The sequence below is a fragment of the Bos mutus genome, chromosome 5 (genome assembly GCF_027580195.1).
Source record: "Bos mutus isolate GX-2022 chromosome 5, NWIPB_WYAK_1.1, whole genome shotgun sequence".
NCBI lineage: Eukaryota > Metazoa > Chordata > Mammalia > Artiodactyla > Bovidae > Bos > Bos mutus.
In genome coordinates, this window is record NC_091621.1 from 83,236,587 (window position 1) to 83,258,994 (window position 22,408).

At 39.3% G+C, this 22,408-nt stretch overlaps 1 protein-coding gene across 1 annotated transcript in view; it reads left to right on the forward strand.

Moving 5' to 3' along the window:
* The window catches only part of PIK3C2G (phosphatidylinositol-4-phosphate 3-kinase catalytic subunit type 2 gamma), a 474,611-nt gene that overhangs the window by 299,817 nt on the left and 152,386 nt on the right, over positions 1-22,408 (forward strand). Inside the window, exons 23-24 of the mRNA XM_070370044.1 lie at positions 548-684; positions 3,445-3,614. Coding sequence (XP_070226145.1) covers positions 548-684; positions 3,445-3,614 — 307 coding nt within the window. The remainder of the gene's footprint in view (positions 1-547; positions 685-3,444; positions 3,615-22,408) is intronic.

The window sequence follows — 22,408 nt, forward strand, 5'->3', positions numbered from 1 at the left end:
TTACTCTGTTCAGTCCTAGAAGTGAAACTGGTAAGTGAAGCTTTTATTAACCTGAACATTGATTTTACAGTATATTTGAAATATTTGTCATGTAGATTATATTAGATTCACTTATTTCATAAATGTGCTTGTTATACAAGTGTAAATGTCTTCCTTTAAACTGTAAATGAATGCACAAGCCATACATTAATTAATTCACTACTCTGTTGACTCAGTGAGGTTTCTGGAAGACCATCTAGATTGACTCTCTACTATTGTTTTAATGGAACATCTAAGCATCTAGTAGAAATAGATGCTTCTGATACATCTGACCAAATATGAGTAGCCTCATCACTCCCCAGGATTTAGGAAAAATTAGAAGGCATACCATCTAGGTAAGACTCCTTCAGAAAAGAAAATTTGAAAAAAGAAAAAAAGTGGGGTGAGGGGGTAATCCAAGTCATGCTAGCAACTGTTGTTGTCGTTACCTAGATCAAAATGCATTTCCTAAGTATCCTTCATCCTGCAGAGAAAGAGCTGTTTCCATAATCTCTTTTTTATCACGCAGGGTTGGTGCAGATGGTGCCTGATGCTATAACCCTAGCAAAAATCCATCGCTGTTTTGGACCGATAGGACCCCTGAAAGAAAATACAATCAAAAAATGGTTCAGTCAGCATAACCCTTTAAAGGCGGATTATGAAAAGGTTTGTCCTTCTGTAGCTAATTTTAAATGATGTACTTAAATAAGGATATACACTGGCTCATTAGATATTCTGATTTTTTTTTCTTTCAGAGCACTTTATTTATTTTATTTTATTTTTTAACTTTACAATATTGTATTGGTTTTGCCATATATCAAAATGAATCTGCCACAGGTATACATGTGTTCCCCATTCTGAACCCTCCTCCTTCCTCTCTCCCCATACCATCCCTCTGGGTCGTCCCAGTGCACCATCCCCAAGCATCCAGTATCGTGCATCGAACCTGGACTGGTAACTCGTTTCATATATAATAGAATGGTAGAGATATTCTGATTTATGAAAAAATAAATTGAGTTCTCTTGAGTTCTTGAGTTCTCTTGAGTTCTTGAGTTCTCTGGAGTTCTAATTTCCTCAGTCATCAGCCTAGTAATAACAACACAGTTTAAATGGTATATTGTTGTCATTGTTCAATCATTAAGTCATTTCTGACCCTTTTTTGACCCTATGGACTGCCATATGCTAGACTTCCCTGTCCTTCACTGTCTCCTGGAGTTTGCTCAAATTCATGTCCTTTGAATTGGTGATGCTATCTAACCATCTCATCCTCTGCCACACCCTTCTCCTCCTGCCTTCAATCTTTCCCAGCACCAGGGTCTTTTCCAGTGATGCAGCTCTTCACATTAGGTGGCCAAAGATTTGGACCTTCAGCTTTGGCATCAGTCCTACCAATGAATATTCAAGGTCGATTTTCTTTAGGATTAACTGGTTTGATCTTCTTGCAGTCCAAGGGACTGGTATGTTAACTCAGTAAAAATTTCTGTTTGGTTTTTCCTCTGGGTGGAAAATCTGGGCTATCAATAGAGACTTAGCTGCCCCTCTTACAGCAATCTCACATGAGATGATGCTTCTTGAAACTACCTTCTCTAAGTTACCTCTGCCTATTTGTCCACAATCTATAATTTCTAGAAATCCCCCTCCTTCCTTTGCAATGTATTTTCTTCTGCCAAGTTCTCTTTTCTCATGCCTTATTCTTTTAATATTTTCAGAATGCATAATAGAGTTTTCATTTTTTATATCTCAGAATTTACAAAATGCAATATTCCATTTGACCACAAACATTTTTCCCACTTTACCCTGGCATCTAGCCTGCAGTGTACCGTGTTCAGATTCTGCCCTCAACCAGAGCTCCTACATGAAAGAATGAGTTGACTAGAGTCAGGCCTTGCCCCACTTGCCAAAGCATGAACTGGTACAGCTAGGTCCCCTAGAGAGGTAGGGACACCTTTATGCTGATTCACACAAAGATGCAATATGGGCCAGCATCAGATTTGCTCAGAACCATCTTGAGCCCTAAACATCCTTCATTCTAGGAAACTCCTCAGTCCTAGGCAAACTGGGAGGTTTAGTCACCCTAGTTGGCCTGGGACAGGAAAGAGAGACCCAAGATTTAATCCACTCCAGACTTCTATGAGATTGAGTGAGTCAGTGAAAGTGGCTCAATCGTGTCCAACTCTTTGCAACCCCATGGACTATACAGTCCATGGAATTCCCCAGGCCAGAATACTGGAGTGGGTAGCCTTTTCCTTCTCCAGGGAATCTTCCCAATCCAGGGATTGAACCCAGGTCTCCTGCATTGCAGGCGGATTCTTCACCAGATGAGTCATGGAATACAGTAAAATACAGGTTTGGGAGTTCACATAACAAAGAATTAGATGAAAGTATCTTGAATCTATTTTTTACCCATTCCCAAAATTGAAACTTGAGTTAGGCACAAACCCTGAGGTTGTATTGTTTGAGGTGTTTCCACATACATTTAATGTTCATAAGTACCACGTGAAAGACATATTTTATTATCTTTATAAGTAAAGAAAATCAAGACAGACAAATTAAGGCACTTGGGATACCTGGAACTGACCTGGCATGTAGTCCAGCCACATGGACTTCCCTTCCCAAGGGTCAGCCACTAGCTGAGGAGGCCCACACGTGTGGCTCAGTCTCACTCACGGTTGCACCACGGTTACACTTATCGTCGCATCATCCATCAAAATGATGTATATCCAGGAGACAAATTTTTGTAGAAAAAGGAACTTTGGCAAGAAGCCTGTGTTCATTAAAGAAACGTAAGCCACAGCTGACTTAATGGAACCTTCTTCCACCCGCACAGGTATATACTGTACCAAACCCTTTGGGGCATTAACTGGATAATATTTTTGTAAGGGATCAGACATCTCAATATTGTTTATTTTGTGTAAAAACTTCGAATATTCAAAAATTGATATTTTACATTTCTATAGGACTAGGCAATAGTGTTCTTGCCTGGAGAATCCCAGGGATGGTGGAGCCTGGTGGGCTGCCGTCTATGGGGTCCCACAGAGTCAGACACGACTGAAGCGACTTAGCAGTAGCAGCAGGCAATATTGAGCCATATTGTTCCTTCTTTTACCTTGAAAAAAGTAATCCACTCTTGTGCAACTGTAACATTAAAAAAATCACATTATGAATAAACTATGAAAATTAGCTTTAATTGAATGAAAGATATTTTCTTCCATTTCAACAAAAACATTCATTGAGCCAAAGAACAGACTGCTTCACCTTCTTCTGTAGCATATCAAGAACCAACCATTTAATCATATCTTCTCAACTGAGATGCAGAATTGGTTCCAGATTATATAATTCTGTTTTTTATCATACTTTTACCATTACCACTGTGTTTGCTCATTTGTGTTTATATTACTTTTGTGTTACTATTTTTCAACTGATTAGGTCTTAAGGAACTTCTTCTATTCCTGTGCTGGCTGGTGTGTGGTAACGTTCATCCTAGGAGTCTGCGACCGACACAATGACAATATCATGCTGACAAAGTCGGGCCACATGTTTCATATTGACTTTGGAAAATTCCTGGGTCACGCGCAAACATTTGGAGGGATAAAAAGGTCAGTGCTCAAATCATGTTTATTGTAGTAATTAAGCAGTCTCCTGAAGTGATCTATAACGTGTAACAGCATAGCAACCCAGTAGATGAGTTGCTCTGCATCTCTCAAATCCCCTAAGATAACATAAACATGATTATATAGCTAATAATACTTAAGGAAAGAGTTTTCTCAATAGACTATTAATGGAACAAATTGTGTGTGTGTGTGCGCACACATACTCAGTCGCTCAGTCATGTCCACCTTTTTGTGACCCTAAGGACTGTAGCCCTCCAGGCTCCTCTGTCCATGGAATTTTCCAGGCAAGAATACTGGAGCAGGTTGCCATTTCCTACTCTTGGAGATCTTCCTGACCCAGGGATCAAAGCCTTGCCTCCTGTATCTCCTGCATTGGCAGGCAGATTCTTTACTACCAAGCCACCTGGAAAGCCCTAATGGAAAAAATTAGGTTTCCTCAAATTGTTAGGGAATTAAATTGGCCTTCTCTCACAGGATCCTATTCCTGTTTTGGTCTGAATTGTTTGAAACATGGTATTTTCATTTTCTTATAAACTTTGAGTGGACAGTGAGGACAGAGCTCATGGTCTCAATACAGCTGGTATCTTGCCCATAGCAATCACCACCCTGGTCTACATGAGTACACTTAAAATGAGCACACTTCCTGACTAAGTTAGGCTTGAATCATTCCAAAAATATTCAGTAAGCAACTACCATTCAAAACTCTGAGGATACAACAGTGGAGGAAGCAAATACAAACCCTGACCTCTTTCTAGTAGGGATAACAGACATCAAAGAAGATAACATGAGGAAATGAGGGGTTTCATTTCTTACTAAGAAACAAAAGCTGAGAATTGGGATAGAAAGTAACTGCGTGAGGAATGCTATTTGTGTTGGCCAAAAATTTCACTCAGGTTTTTCCATAACATTGTAAGAAACTTGAGTGAACTTTTTGGCCAATCCAATATTTTAGAGAGACTTCCTGGAAGAAATGAGAGACAGCTGTATAGTGAGTGATCCTCTTGTGGAGATCCATGAGAAGATTATTCCTGGAAGAGAGGACACCAAAATAACAGCCATGAGCACAGACTAAGCATGGTACATTCTAATGACAAGAAGAAGGCCTTGGGGCTTGGAGATGGGATAAAGAGAGGTGAACTGTAGGGAAGAAAGATGAAGAGTTTGGTGGAGGCCAGATCAAGTAGGGCATTGAAGACATGGTGTAGAGGGTGAAAGTGAAGTAGCTCAGTCGTGTCTGACTCTTTTGCGACCCCATTGACTGTAGCCTGCTAGGTTCCTTTGTCCATGGGATTCTCTAGGCAATAATACTGGAGTGAGTTGCCATTTCCTCCTCCAGGGGATCTTCCTGACACAGGGATCAAACCCGGGTCTCCCACACTGCAGGCAGACTCTTTACTGTCTGAGCCACCAGGGGTGTAGAGGGTGGCTTTTACTTAATGTTCAGAGGCAACCATTGATGGATCTCAGGGGAATTCAAAGCTCTCTCCTGCTGTCCTGTGAAGTAATGGGAGTAGTTAACAGACTATTCGGAGAAGGCAGTGGCACCCCACTCCAGTACTCTTGCCTGGAAAATCCCATGGGCGAAGGAGCGTGGTAGGCTGCAGTCCATAGGGTCTCGAAGAGTTGGACACGACTGAGCGACTTCACTTTCACTTTTCACTTTCATGCATTGGAGAAGGAAATGGCAACCCACTCCAGTGTTCTTGCCTGGAGAATTCCAGGGACGGGGGAGCCTGATGGGCTGCCGTCTATGGGGTCGCACAGAGTCGGACACGACTGAAGCGACTTAGCAGCAGCAGCAGCAACGGACTATTACAATAGTTAAGGCAAGACCTTAATGGTAAAGAAGATTCCAAACATATTGTGGAATCTGAGCCACAAGACCTACTAATTGACTGGGCGTTGTCGATCATTAACAGGAAGAGAAAACAGGCCTGACGGGTAGAAGAAGTAAGGAAAGCATTCAAGGATGACTCTTAGATTTTTGTTCTTTGCAAATAATTATATCTTTTACTGAAATGGAAAAGACTGGTGAATAAACAGGTTTTTGTTTTATTTTATTTGAGCTGGAGGCAAGGGAACCAGAAGTCTAAGATTAAAAGTCCCTTGCTTTAAAAAGATAACTTCATATTAAAATAGAAATGGTATCAGACCATTCCAAAGACCCATCAGTCACTTTTATCTAAAAACAGCTCCTCAACAGAGGACATAAAAATGTCTCCTACAATATTACGAGATGAATTTTCACCAGATGGTCATAATCTGGTATTAAAATGCCAGTATAAACTACATAATAAGGTTCAATTCTTACAAACTGATAGCTCCTATTTTCTGAAGGCCTACAAATGGAGTTGTTACACTTTTTATTACTTTCAAAACATTGCCTTCTATAATTAATTAGCTCAGGAAAATTCACCACATACTCATTCATTCCTTAAACATCTTTTGGTATGGTCTATATGTGAAGGACTGTGATAAGCCTTGGGGATACAAAGATGAATAATATATAGTTACCACCTCAGTGGTGCTTACTCTGTCTTTAGAATTTTGGGGAGTGAAGTGAAATGAAAGTTGCTCAGTTGTGTCCGACTCTTTGCAACCCATTGGACTATACAGTCCATGGAATTCTCTAGGCCAGAATACTGGAGTGGGTAGCCTTTCTCTTCTCCAGACGTTCTCCCCAACCCAGGGATCAAACTCAAGTCTCCCGCATTGCAGGCGGATTCTTTACCAGCTTACTATGTCTTTAGAATACTAGGAAGACTGACACATAAATAATTATCAAAAATGTGGTGAGGGAAAAGATAAATATATAGAAAATTAGAACACCACAGAGGAGGGATACCTGGTTTATGAAAGACAAATGTTTGTTAACAGCTATGAGCATATTACATAATTTACTCATGTAACACTTTCCCTAAGATCCACTCTTTCCTAGAAATTTAAAGATTACATTAAAATTGTGACATCTTTATTGTGCTGTGTTGTTCACTGGGGGGCTTCCCAGGTGGCACTAGTGGTAAAGAATCTGCCTGTCAGTGGAGGAGACATAAGAGACGTAGGTTTAATCCCTGTGTTGGGAAGATCCCCTGGAGGAGGAGGAAATGGCAACCCACTCCAGTATTCTTGCCTAGAGAATCCCATGGACAGAGGAGCCTGTTAGGCTACAGTTCATAGGGTCACAAAGACATGGGCACAACTGAAGCAACTTAGCACACATGCACACCATCCACTGAGAATTCGGTTAAGGGTTAAGAATTAACCCTTATTCATTTACTTGACAAACATCTGTGTTGACCACGGAGTGGTTAAAATATGCATAAAGATATTCCAGTTATACAGAAAAAAGAAATTCAGTTAGGGAAACATAAAAAGTAAAGGACAAGTTACTAAACAATAGGGTAAGTGCTATATTAGAGGTAGGTACAAGAGTCTACAGAAGAGGTGGAACCCAGTTTATTGGTTTATTGATGCTTCAGCAGGTACTGCTGCTTCTGAAGTGTGACAATTTTTTTTTAATGCAACCACTAAGGGGGTCATGAAAATGTGCTCTGTAGAGAACCTTACTTATGGTAGGTTCTTAATACCATTTGCTGAATTGTTGTTGTTTAGCCATTAAGTCATGCCTGACTCTTTTGTGACCCCAAGGACTATAGGGTCCCACCAGGCTCTTCTGTCCATGAGATTCTCCAGGCAAGAATACTGGAGTGGGTTGCCATTTCCTTCTCCAGTGGATCTTCCTGACCCAGGGACTGAACTCTCATCTCCTGCATTGGCAGGTGGACTTTTTACTACTGAGCCACCAGGAAAGTCCTTGCTGAATTAGTCAGCCACTAAACTATTCACAGGTCAGCCCTCAGCCATTCAATAATTAACTGGATGAAAGAAAATGAAGTTGGCACTGTCTTTCCTTGAGGTTATTGAGTACCAGCTGAGGTGGCTGACAGAAGCATTGTGACCCATGTGGATTATTGTTTGCAGGATTTTATCTCCACCAGTGACTATGTAAGGCTCTTTGGCAATGTCTCCTTAGATTTCTTTCTTGATACTGATGCTTCTGCCCTTTTATTCTTTTTTTTTTTTTTTTGGCTGTCCTGGGTCTTCATTGTTGCACACAGGCTTTCTCTAGTTGCAGTGAGTAGGGGCTACTATTCATTGCAGTGCATGGGTTTCTCATTGAAGGCTCAATAGTTGTGGTACAGGGGCTTAGTGGCTCTGAGGCACGTGGAATCTTCCACAAGCAGAGATTGGACTCATGTCCTCTGCACTGGCAGGTGGATTCTTAACCACCAATTGATTCTTAACTTGACCACCAGGGAAGTGTTAATCTATGCCTTGAGTTTCTATAATGATTAAACTGAACTATGCAACCTAGATAGCATATTCAAAAGCAGAGACATTACTTTGCCAACAAAAGTTCATCTAGTCAAGGCTATGGTTTTTCCTGTGGTCATGCATGGATGTGAGAGTTGGACTCTGAAGAAGGCTGAGAGCTGAAGAACTGATGCTTTTGAACTGTGGTGTTGGAGAAGACTCTTGAGAGTCCCTTGGACTGCAAGGAGATCCAACCAGTCCATTCTGAAGGAGATCAGCCCTGGGATTTCTTTGGAAGGAATGATGCTGAAGCTGAAACTCCAGTACTTTGGCCACCTCATGGGAAGAGTTGACTCATTGGAAAAGACTCTGATGCTGGGAGGGATTGGGGGCAAGAGGAGAAGGGGACGACAGAGGATAAGATGGCTGGATGACATCACTGACTTGATGGACATGAGTCTGGGTGAACTCCAGGAGTTGGTGATGGACAGGGAGGCCTGGGGTGCTGTGATTCATGGGGTCACAAAGAGTCAGACAAGACTGAATGACTGATCTGATCTGATCTGATCTGATGCCTACTCACTATTACTCTGCATAGATTAATATTTTGAATTATAGCTGCTGCTGCTGCTGCTTAGCCACTAAGTCATGTCTGATTCTTTAGCGACCACCATAGTAGCCCACAATGGGGATTTTCCAGGCAAAAACTGTCCATGGGATTTTCTAGGCAAGAACTGGAGTTGGTTGCCATTTCCTTTTCCATGGGATCTTCCCAACCCAGGAATAGAACCCGCATCTCCTACTTGGCAAGAAGATTCTTTACAACTGAGCCATCTGGGAAGCCCTGAATCATAGGCAACATCCAATAATTTCCTTCCACATCTCTTTCAGTTGTGTCTGGAGTTCATTTGAATGTTGTTTCATTAAGCAGCCAGCTTCTTCAATCCTAAGTCCGTTGGTTGCTCTTGGTTGCTAGGTGAACAGAGGTCTCTTATAAAAAAGGCCTCTGAATCCCCCTGAGATAAATGTGTTCATTATTACATTATATAACTGATCTCTAGAGCAAAACCTAACTACACCTTGCTTCTTCTATACACATACTAGACGTATTAATAAACATCCTCTAATGCACTATGTGAATCACAATACTGTGGAAAATTCTGAAAGAGATGGGAATACCAGACCACCTGACCTGCCTCTTGAGAAACCTATATGCAGGTCAGAAAGCAACAGTTAGAACTGGGCATGGAACAACAGACTGGTTCCAAATAGGAAAAGGAGTATGTCAAGGCTGTATACTGTCACTCTGATTATTTAACTTATATACAGAGTACATCAACGAGAAATGCTGGGCTGGAGGAAGCACAAGCTGGAATCAAGATTGCTGGGAGAAATCTCAATAACCTCAGATATGCAGATGACACCACCCTTATGGCAGAAAGTGAAGAGGAACTAAAACGCTTCCTGATGAAAGTGAAAGAGGAGACTAAAAAAGTTGGCTTAAAGCTCAACATTCAGAAAATGAAGATCATGGCATCTGGTCCCACCATTTCATGGGAAATAGATGGGGATACAGTGGAAACAGTGTCAGACTTTATTTTTGGGAGCTCCAAAATCACTGCAGATGGTGACTGCAGCCATGAAATTAAAAGACACTTACTCCTTGGAAGGAAAGTTATGACCAACCTAGATAGCATATTCAAAAGCAGAGACATTACTTTTCCAACAAAGTCCATCTAGTCAAGGCTGTGGTTTTCCCAGTGGTTATGTATGGATGTAAGAGTTGGACTGTGAAGAAGGCTGAGCACCAAAGAATTGATGCTTTTGAACTGTGGTGTTGGGGAAGACTCTTGAGAGTCCCTTGGACTGCAAGGAGATCCAACCAGTCCATTCTACAGGAGACCAGTCCTGGGTGTTCATTGGAAGGACTGATGCTAAAGCTGAAACTCCAGTACTTTGGCCACCTCATGCAAAGAGTTGACTCATTGGAAAAGACTCTGATCCTGGGAGGGATTGGGGGCAGGAGGAGAAGGAGATGACAGAGGATGAGATGGCTGGATGACATCACTGACTTGATGGGCATGAGTTTGAGTGAACTCCGGAAGTTGGTGATGGACAGGGAGGCCTGGCATGCTGCGATTCATGAGGTCACAAAGAGTCAGACACGACTGAGTGACTGAACTGAACTGAATATACAAAGCCAGGTTTGTAAATCATGCTCTATGAATATTCTAATCTCTTGTAGCCTAGCAAGGCCATTTAAATGTCCCAGTAATAACCAGCACTAAGCCAGGATCATACTCCTTTACATAAAATGCTGTACCCACAAGGAAAAAAAGAGCATATGTGTCCCAGAACGCATATTTCTATTTGTCTACTCCTTAAAACCATGAAGAAGGAAAGTATCCGTGTGACTTTTTATGGTTTACAAAGTGTCACTAACCCATACATTAACTGATTTTATTTCATAAGACAATTGCTTAACCTCACATAAAAGAGTACAGTTTCCAGTTGTGAATGGGAATGGAGCTGACAAAAAAAAATCACATAAAATCGTTCTCTATGTTGCAGATTTAACCCTTAGCCAAGGATACAGAACTTAAAAATGGAATTTAACAGTCCAACAAAGCAGTGCAAATAAATTTAAGCTGGGGAGAGATTTTCCCTTGGTTTCCTTAAAAGGAAACAGTAATGAAGTGACATTCTCCATAAAAATATGATCTTGCAAAATAAAGGACTTTTTTGTTGTTGTTTTTTACCATGCCCTAAAGCATGCAGGACCTTAGTTCTCCAACCAGGAATTGAACCTGTGCCCCTGCATTGGGGGCATGGAGTCTCAACCACTGGACCACCAGAGAAGTCTCAAGACATAAAGGAATTTCTTGCTGTGCCATTGCCCGTTAATACTCATGCTTACATCATCATCCCAGAGCATCTCACACTAACCATCTGTGTGATTCTGTTTAAGAAATGTTTATAAACATCAGGCTCTTCTGATTCTTGAATTATGTGAGTCAGCCCAGCAACACTCCTTAGGAGTCTTCACTCAGGTCTCCCTGAACCACTGCTCTGAATTCAGTTTTCCAGAAATCTGGAAAACCTATCTTCAATAGACCAAATCTGAGGATCCTATAGATTTTCTAACTATGAAGAAAGAAAAAAAAATTACAGCTCAGTTATGAATTTGAAGAATTTCACATCCTGTACATAAAAAAGCAGTTCTTTAGTGTTGGTTTTAATTATGAGATTAGATAAAGAGGATTTACACCAGCAGATTAAACCACATGACAGTTTAGCCCCAGCATTACTCAATGATTCTCGGAGAAAAAAGTGGCTAAATCCGCACAATGAAAACAATGAGATTTCACCAACTTCCTGAAACCAATTGGTTTTTCTTTTGAAATATTGCTTAATTATTTTGTTCATTTCTTTATTTTCTCTCACAAAGATTCAAATTAAAATGGTTAACAAATTACACATCCACAATTTTTCAAAGTTGCTGTGTAACAATTATTTCTATATAGTATTTTTTCATTACATAAAAATATTATTGTAATAAACTCTAAATTTCCACTCAATGATTTCTTGATGGTGACTCTGTTACAGAGGAGGGGATATTAAGGAAGGCCTTTATTAGCAATGTTTATTGTTCTCCTAATTCACTGTTTCACGCTTTTATTTTTTTTAGACTATTATTTCCAGTCCATATGATTTTTCACTTTGGTAATGCTGGACTTGCATGACGTCTTTCTTGCAGCCTTGTGCATGTATGCTAAGTCACTTCAATTCAGTTTAGTTCAGTTGCTCAGTCGTGTCCGACTCTTTGCGACCCCATGAATCACAGCATGCCAGGCCTCCCTGTCCATCACCAACTCCCAGAGTTCACTCAAAACCATGGCCATCGAGTCAGTGATGCTATCGAGCCATCTCATCCTCTTTTGTCCCCTTCTCCTCCTGCCCCCAATACCTCCCAGGATCAGACTCTTTTCAAATGAGTCAACTCTTTGCATGAGGTGGCCAAAGTATTGAAGTTTCAGCTTCAGCATCAGTCCTTCCAATGGACACCCAGGACTGGTCTCCTGTAGAATGGACTAGTTGGATCTCCTTGCAGTCCGAGGGACTCTCAAGAGTCTTCTCCAACACCACAGTTCAAAAGCATCAATTCTTCGGCTCTCAGCCTTCTTCACAGTCCAACTCTCACATCCATACATGACCACTGGAAAAACCATAGCCTTGACTAGATGGACCTTTGTTGGCAAAATAATGTCTCTGCTTTTGAATATGCTATCTAGGTTGGTCATAACTTTCCTTCCAAGGAGTAAGTGTCTTTTAATTTCATGGCTGCAGTCACCATCTGCAGTGATTTTGGAGCTCCCAAAAATAAAGTCTGACACTGTTTCCACTGTTTCCCCATCTATTTCCCATGAAGTGATGGGACCAGATGCCATGATCTTCGTTTTCTGAATGTTGACTTTTAAGCCAACTTTTTCACTCTCCTCTTTCACTTTCATCAAGGGGTTTTTTTAGTTCTTCTTCACTTTCTGCCATAAGGGTGGTGTCATCTGCATATCTGAGGTTATTGATATTTCTCCCAGCAATCTTGATTCCAGCTTGTGCTTCTTCCAGCCCAGTGTTACTCATGATGCACTCTGCATATAAGTTAAATAATCAGGGTGACAATATACAGCCTTGACATACTCCTTTTCCTATTTGGAACCAGTCTGTTTTTCCATGTCCAGTTCTAACTGTTGCTTTCTGACCTGCATACAGGTTTCTTAAGAGACATGTCAGGTGGTCTGGTATTCCCATCTCTTTCAGAATTTTCCACAGTTTATTGTGACTCACACAGTGAAAGGCTTTGGCATAGTCAATAAAGCAGAAATAGATGTTTTTCTGGAACTCTCTTGCTTTTTCCATGATCCAGCAGATGTTGGCAATTTGATCTCTGGTTCCTCTGCCTTTTCTAAAACCCGCTTGAATATCTGGAAGTTCACAGTTCATTTATTGCTGAAGCCTGGCTTGGAGAATTTTGAGCATTACTTTACTAGCATGTAAGAATGCCAAGAGAATGCACTGGTCATAGGAAATACCCTCTTCCAATAACACAAGAAAAGACTGTACACAAGGACATCACCAGATGGTCAACACCAAAATCAGATTGATTATATTCTTTGCAGCCAAAGATGGAGAAGCTCTACACAGTTAGCAAAAACAAGACCAGGAGCTGACTGTGGCTCAGATCATGAACTCTTTATTGCCAAAATCAGACTTAAATTGAAAAATGTAGGGAAAACCACTAGACCATTCAGGTATGACCTAAATCAAATCCCTTATGATTATACAGTGGAAGGGAGAAATAGATTTAAGGGACTAGACCTGATAGAGTGCCTGATGAACTATGGACGGAGGTTCATGAGATTGTACAGGAGACCGGGATCAAGACCATCCCCATGGAAAAGAAATGCAAAAAAGCAAAATGGCTGTCTTAGAAAGGGAGGCCTTACAAATAGCTGTGAAAAGAAAAGAAGTGAAAAGCAAAGGAGAAAAGGAAAGATTTAAGCATCTGAATGCAGAGTTCCAAAGAATAGCAAGAATAGATGAGAAAGCCTTCCTCAGCAATCAATGCAAAGAAATAGAGGAAAACAACAGAATGGGAAAGACTAGAGATCTCTTCAAGAAGATTAGAGATATCAAGGGAACATTTCACTGAAAGATGGGCTCGATAAAGGACAGAAATGGTATGAACCTAACAGAAGCAGAAGGTATTAAGAAGAGGTGGCAAGAATACACAGAAGAACTGTACAAAAAAGATCTTCAGGACCCAGATAATCACGATGGTGTGATCACTGACCTAGAGCCAGACATCCTGGAATGTGAAGTCAAGTGGGCCTTAGAAAGCATCACTACGAACAAAGCTAGTGGAGGTGATGGAATTCCAGTTGAGCTATTCCAAATCCTGAAAGATGATGCTGTGAAAGTGCTGCACTCAATATGCCAGCAAATTTGGAAAACTCAGCAGTGGCCACAGGTCTGGAAAAGGTCAGTTTTCATTCCAGTCCCAAAGAAAGGCAATGCCAAAGAATGCTCAAACTACCGCACAATTGCACTCATCTCACACGCTAGTAAAGTAATGCTCAAAGTAACTTCAGTTGTGTCCAAATCTTTGAGACCTTGTGGAGGTAACCCACCAGGCTCTGCTATCACTGGGGTTCTCCATGCAAGAATACTGGAGTGTGTTGCCGCCCTTCAGGGGATCTTCCTGACCCAGGGATTGAACCCATGTGTCCTAAGTCTTCTGCATTGGCAGATGGATTCTTTACCAATAGTACCACCTGGGAAAACCTCTTGCAACCTTATTTCTAGATAATTTTAAGAGGCCATAATGAGCAGTAGTTAGTCTCATACCCTGAAGATAGGTTTTGCTTTAAAAAAAAAAAAAAAAACCTTATCATTTACTAGAGATCTAATCTTAAATATATGGCTTCTCTGTGTGTCAGTTTAATCAGCTATAAAATAGATTCGGTTTGAAGATTAAATTAATTGATATATGTAAAGTGCTTAGAAGAGTTCCTCAAACTGAGAGAGGCCTCTATAAATGTTTGATGAAATTAATAATAATGTAAATACTCCAAATGAAGTGACAAGAAATTAGTGTTAGTTGCTCAGTCGTCCCCGACTCTTTGTGACCCCATGGACTGCAGCCCACCAGGCTCCTCTTTCCATGAGATTTTCCAGGCAAAGATACTGGAGTGGGTTGCCATTTCCTTCTCCAGGGGATCTTCCCAACCCAGGGATTGAACCCGGGTCTCCTGCACTGCAGGCAGATTCTTTACCAACTGAGCTACAAGGGAAGCACCGACAATAAATTAGGTTGTATCATTAGGTAATTATTGTTTCTTTTGTTTAAATTTACCTAAATATCGTGAAAGTGTGTTAGTTACTCAGTCATGTCTGACTCTTCGTAACCCCATGGACTGCAGCCCTCCAGGCTCCTCTGTCCATGGAATTCTCCAGGCAAGAATACTGGAGTGGGTCGCCATTTCCTTCTCCAGGGCATCTTCCCCATCCAGGGATCAAACCTGGGTCTCCCACATTGCAGGCAGACTCTACCAACTGAGCCATCAGGAAGCTAAATATCTTATCTGGTACTCTTTAAAGGATGTGTTTGAAAATCATAAATTGAACTGTTCTTTTAGCTCTCTGACTTTGAAGCTTGTTGCCTGAAAGAATAGATTGCACTATTTGTCAGGTTTATTCAGCTTGTGATGTTTTTCACCAAGTCACTCTTGACTTCTGATGTCATTTAAGACATGAGCCAAGGTGTGTGAGAACTGGCTCATACTGGCTTCAAAGAGCCTACTATGTGTTATTTCTTCTCAACACCACATTTCCTTGACATTCAACTGGTAGCCTGAAATCAGCCATGGTGGGAGAATATATATCATGGAAATTTGGCAAATGTCACAAGTCAGAGCTTTTTTTTTTTCCTTACAAACAGTGAGTGAGCAGGTTATTAAATATTTACCACCACACTCTAGGACCTAAATCATCTATTAAAACAGATGAAAAATCATTTGAGAACTCAACAAAAGTCAAATTCTGTTTTTTTCCTATTAAAATACATACACTTGGGTGATTTAAAAAAAAAAGTATATATATGTCTTTTTACAACATGATTTAGACCCAGTTTTCAAGTCTTATCCCAGCAGATCAACAATCACTTAATATAATTGATCTCAGAATTTCTCTCAATTTTAGTCATAAAAATTATCTGTACCTATAATCATTTTGACATTATCTTCACTATTTAATTATTACTAAATTTTAAAATGTTTAATGTCTCAGTTCTAATTTGAGTATTATATTATTTATATTCTAAATATCCTCAATTTAACTATCTTTAGGGGAAAAAACTCCCTGAGCAGATTAAAAGATTAATTTTTGTCTTACTCCAGTCTTTCTGGTTTAGTACAATATTCACAGTAATCCACATGCTGTATGGATATTAATGATTTCATGCATGGTTTAATTACTATCTTGGTGTTCTTTGAAATTAGGTGAGTTTCACTGGTCTGTTATTCACAAAATTGTTTATTAAGAAAAAGACTGATTCCTTTAACTCAAAGCAGGTTTCAATTTCACCTGAACTTTTGAGAAGAAAAACATACTTTCCAATACCTCTCCAACTGTAAGTGCCATGAGAACACTTTTGTATCTTAAGCACCTAGCTAATGCCTGACATTTTCAGAGGCTCAGTTTTGGTTGACCGAAGGATCACTGCAAAAATGCCATACATTTTACTTTCCTTCACTTTTTCTGAAGATAAAATTGTGAAGAACTTGCCATATTCTCTTATTCCTGGAAATTTACCAGGGGATTTTACCTTATGGTCACTTTCCATGTGGGAGTCTGGAGGATGAGATTCAAAATTTGATACTGCTGCTGCTGCTGCTAAGTTGCTTCAGTCCGACTCTGTGCGACCCTATAGATGGCACACCAGGCTCCGCCGTCCCTGGGATTCTCCAGGCAAGAACACTGGAGTGGGTTGCCGTTTCCTTCTCCAATGCATGAAAGTGAAAGTGAAGTCACTCAGTCATGTCAGACTCTTAGTGACCCCATGGACTGCAGCCTACCAGGCTCCTCCACCCATGGGATTTTCCAGGCAAGAATACTGATACACACTACCTCATACCCACTTAGGATGGCTACTATCAAAAAAACAGAAAATAAGTTCTTGATAAGGATGTGGGAAAATGTCAGTGAGAATATAAAACAGTGCAACTACTGTGGAAAACCTTCTGGGTGTTCCTTATAAAATTAAAAATGGAATTACCATATGATCCAGCAATTCCACTTCTGGGAATATACCCAAAAGAACTGAAAGCAGAGCAGCAAAGAGATATTTGGTACAACCATGTTTATAACAGGATTACTCACAATAACTGAAATGTGGAAGCAATCCGAATGTCCATCAACAGATGAATGGATAAGCAGAATATGGAGTTCTTTAAAGAGAAAATTCTGACACATGCTACAACATGGACAAGTCCTGAGGACATTATGCTGAGTAAAATAAGCCACTCTCAAAATCACAGGTGAGCCCGGCAGAAACCAACACAATTCTGTAAAGCAATTATCCTTCAATTTAAAAATAAATAAATTTAAAATTAAAAAGAAACACACAAGTGAGTGTATGACTCCACTTTCATGATGTACTTAGAGTAGTTCAGATCATAGATCCATAGATACAGAAAGTAAGGCAATGGTGGCCAGGAGCCCCACAGCCAGGAGCAGTGGGGAGGGTAAATGAGGAGTTTAAAGGATATAGAGCTGCACTTTTAAGAGAGGAAAAGAATTGTGGAGGTGCATGGTGTTGATGGTCACACAACATTATGAATATTTTAATACCACTGAACTGTACACTTAACAATGGATAAGATTGCATATTTTATGTTGTTTGTATTTTACCACAGTGAAATAACTGGGGGGAAAAATGGTAAACTGTAAGTTTGATAAAAGCCTTATCTAGCAACAACAAAAAAAATCAATCCAAGGTAAACTCCACCTAGCATTTGAATAGACCTTTGGATTTTTCAAAGCTCTCTATTTCAAGAAATGAAGTTTGTCACTCTCGTCTTACAGCTGACTCTCCCTCTTTTACTTCACTTTATCATTCCACTATGTTTCACCATTGGCTTTCATTTGAGTAAATTCCTTTTATTTACCACCCTCTTATGATAAGTTAAAAAACATTCTTATGAAAAAATGCTCAATTTGCTCTTTATTACATAAATTCAAATCAAAACTATAAGGTATCACTTCATACCAATCAGAATGGCCATCATCCTAAAATCTACAATTGTACTGATGAAACTATTTCCAGGGCAGGAATAGAGATGCAGACATAGACAACAGATTTGTGAGCACAGCAAGGGAAGGAGAAGGTGGGACGAATTGAGAGAGTAGCATTGAAACATAACAATAAGGAAACATACACTTTACCATGTGTAAAATAGATAGCTAGTGGGAAGTTGCTGTATAACACAGGGAACTCAACCCAGTGCTCTGCGACAACCTAAAGGGGTGGGATAGAGTGGGAGGTGAGAGGGAGATTTAAGAGGAAGGGGCCATATGTATACCTATGGCTGATTCACATTGTTGTTATGACAAACCAACACAACATTGTAAAGCAATTATACTCAAATTAAAAATAAATTAAACAGAGAGAACAAGATGGTGAAGGAGGAGGTGGACATGGAGTACATCTCTCTCCACGGATACATCAGGAATACATCTTCAGACACAGAAGTGCATGCAGAACAACAGCTGAGAGCAGACAGGAGTACCTCACCAGTGGAAAAGAATATATAGACCCACGCAAAACTCAAGATCAACCCCCGAGCCTTTGGAGTGGGAGCACTGACTCCAAGACCCTAGAATACAAGAGAACTAAACCTACGGGGGCATCAAATAGTGAGAACTCACACAAAGAAAACCACTGGAATACAAGGCCTGGCATCACCCAACCACCAGTAGCACCCTGTGCAGGACACCTCATCTGAACAACAAACAAAACAAAAATACAAACCAAATCATCAGCAGACAGGAGTACCACCTCACTCAGCCTTGCCTATCAGAGGGAAAACAAACAAACAAAAACTCAGCACAAATCTCACCCTAAATGAAGCTTACACAAATCACTGGACTAACCTTAGGAGGGCAAAAAACAAAAGGAAGAAGGAATTCAACCTTGAAGCCTGAGAAAAGGAGACCTCAAACACAGTAAGTTAAAAAAAAAAAAAATTAAAAGGCAGAGAAATACTGCACAAATGAAGGCACAAACTAGAAACACAGAAGTCCAAATAAATGAAGAGGAAATAGGCAAACTACCTGAAAAAGAATTCAGAATAATGGTAGTAAAGATGATCAAAAACCTTGAAAACAAAATGGATAAAATGCAAGAATCAATTAAGAAAGACCTAGAAGAATTAAAGAATAAACATGCAGAGACAAACAACACAATTACTGAAATTAAAAATACTCCAAAAGGAATCAATAGCAGAATATCTGAAGCAGAAGAACATATCAGTGAGCTGGAAGATAAAAATGTGCATATAACTTCTGAAGACCAGGATAAAGTAAAAAGAATTAAAAGAACTGAGGATAGTCTCAGAGACATCTGGGACAATATCAAACGCACCAACATTCGAATTACAGGGGTCTCAGAAAGAAGAAAAAAAAGAAAGTGTATGAGAAAATTTTTGAAGACATTTTACTTGAAAATTTCCCCAACATGGAAAAGGAAATAGTCAAGTTCAAGAGGCACGAAGAGTCCCATACAGGATAAACCCAAGAAGAAACACACTAATCAGACTAACAAAGACTAACACAAAGAAAGAATATTAAAAGCAGCAAGGGAGGAGCAACAAGTAACATACAAGGGAAACCCCATATGCTTAACAGCTGATCTTTCAGCAGAAACTCTGCAGGCCAGAAGGGAATGACAGGATACATTTATAGTACTGAATGACTGTACCTGGCAAGGATCTCATTCAAAATTGATGGAGAAATAAAAAGCTTTTCAGACAAGGAAAAGTTAAGAGAATTTAATACCACCAAACCAGCTTTACAACAAATGCTAAACAGACTTATATATAGTCAAGAAATACAAGAAATGATAAAAGATCTACAAAATCATTCCCAAATAGTTAGAAAATGGCAATAGGAACATATATATCAATAATTACTTTAAAGGTAAATGGATTAAATGTTAAAACCAAAAGACACAAACTGGCTGAATGGATACAAAAACAAGACCCACATATATGCTGTCTATAAGAAACCCACTTCAGACCTAAAGACACATATAGACTGACAGTGAGAGGAGGAAAAATATATTCCATGCAAATGGGAAGCAAAAGAAAGCTGGAGTAGCAATCCTCATATCAGGCAAGACAGACATGATCAAGGAATCAATCCCAGAGGAAGACATAACAATTGTAAATACCTATGCACCCAACATAGGAGCACCTCAATACATAAGACACATATGAACAGACTAAAAGGAAGAGTTGACAGTAACACAATAATAGTAGGAGACTTTAACACCCCACTCACACCAGTGAACAGATCATCAAAGCAGGACATTAATAAGGAAACACAAGTCTTAAATGATACATTACATGAGATGGATTTCATTGATATCTTTATGACATTCCATCCAAATGCAGAAGAATACACCTTCTTCTCAAGTGCACATGCAACATTAACCAGGATAGACCACATCTTGGGTCACAGATCAAACCTCAGTAGATTTAATAAAATTGAAATCATATCAGGCATCTTCTTTGACCACAATGCTATCAGAATAGATATTAATTACAAGAAAAAAACTGTAAGAAACACAAACACATGGCGATTAAACAACACATTTCTAAACAACCAACAGGTTACTGAAGAAAATAAAATGGAAATCAAAACATTTCTAGAAATAAATGACAATGAAAACATGACAACTCAAAACCTATGGGATGCAGCAAAAGCAGTCCAAAGAAGGAAGTTTATAGAAATACAATCTTACTTCAAGAAACAAGAAAAACATCGATAGACAACATAACTTTACACCTAGAAAAACTGGAAAAGGAGAACAAAAAAACTCCCAAAATTAGTAGAAGGAAAGAAATCAAAAAGATCTGGGAAGAAATAAATGAAAAAGAAATGAAAGAAATAATAGTAAAGATTAATAAAACTAAAAGCTGGTTCTTTGAGAAGATAAACAAAATTAACAAGCCTTTAGCCAGACTCATCAAGAAAAAAAGAGAGAAGAATCAAATCAATAAAATTAGAAATGAAAAAGGAGAGGTTACAACAGACAATGCAGAAATACAAAGGCTTATAAGAGACTATTATGAACAACTATATGGCAATAAAATGGATAACCTGAAAGAAATGGACAGATTCTTAGAAAAGTTCAGTCTTCCAAGACTGAACCAGGAAGAAATATAAATTATGAACAACCCAATTACAAGCACTGAAATTTGAAGCTGTGATCAAAAATCTCCCCAAAAACAAAAGCCCAGGACCAGACAACTTCACAGGAGAATTCTATCAAACATTTAGAGAAGAGCTAATGCCTGTCTTTCTAAAACTCTTTCAAAAAATTGCAGAAGAAGGAACACTTCCAGACTAATTCTACAAGGCCACCCTGATACCAAAACCAGACAAAGACAACACACAAAAAAGAAAACTACAGGCAAATATCACTGATGAACATAGATGCAAACATCCTCAACACAATTTTAGCAAACAGAATTCAGTAACACATCAAAAAGCTCATACACCATGATCAAGCTGGGTTTATTCCAGGAATGCAAGGATTCTTCAATATGTGCAATTCAATCAATGTGATATACCATATTAACAAATTGAAAGATAAAAACCATATGATCATCTCAACAGATGCAGAAAAAAGCCTTTAACTAAATTCAGCACCCATTTATGATTAAAACTCTTCAAAAAATGGGCATAGAAGGAACCTACCTCAACATAGTAAAGGCCATATATCATAAGCCTACAGCAAACATTATTCTCAATGGTGGAAAAACTGAAAGCATTCCCCTTAAGATTAGGAACAAAACAAGAGTGTCCACTTTCAGCACTATTATTCAACATAGTTATGGAATTCCTCGCTATAGCAGTAAGAAAAGAAAACTAAATAAAATGAATCCAGATCACAAAAGAAGTAAAGCTCTCACTGTTTGCAGATAACATGATACTTTACATAGAAAACCCTAAAGATAGTACCAGAAAATTACTAGAGATAACCAGTGAATTTGGCAAAGTTGCAGGATACAAAATAAGTACACAGAAATCACTTGCATTTCTATATACTAACAATGAAAAATCAGAAAGAGCAATTAAGGAATCAACCCCAATCACCATTGCAACAAAAAGAATTAAATATCTAGGAATAAACTTACCTGAGGAGACAAAAGAACGGTTCACAGAAAATCATAAGACACTGAAAAAAGATATCAAAGACGACATAAACAGAGAGATATTCCATGTTCCTGGGTAGGAAGACTCAATCCTGTGAAAATGACTATACTACTAAACATAATCTACAGATTCAATGCAATCCCTATCAAATTACCAATGGCATTTTACACAGAACTAGAGCAAAATTTTACAATTTATATGGAGATACAAAAGACCCCGAAGCCAAAGCAATCTTGAGAAAGAAGAATGCAGCTGGAGGAATCAATCTTCCTGCCTTCAGATTACACTACAAAGCAATGGTCATCAGGAAAGTATGGTACTGGCACAAAGACAGAAATATAGACAAGTGGAACAAGATAGAAAGCCCATAAATAAACCCATGCATCTATGGGTACCTTATTTTTTACAAAGGAGGCAAGAATATACAATGGGGCAAAGACAGCCTCTTCAATAAATGGTGCTGGGAA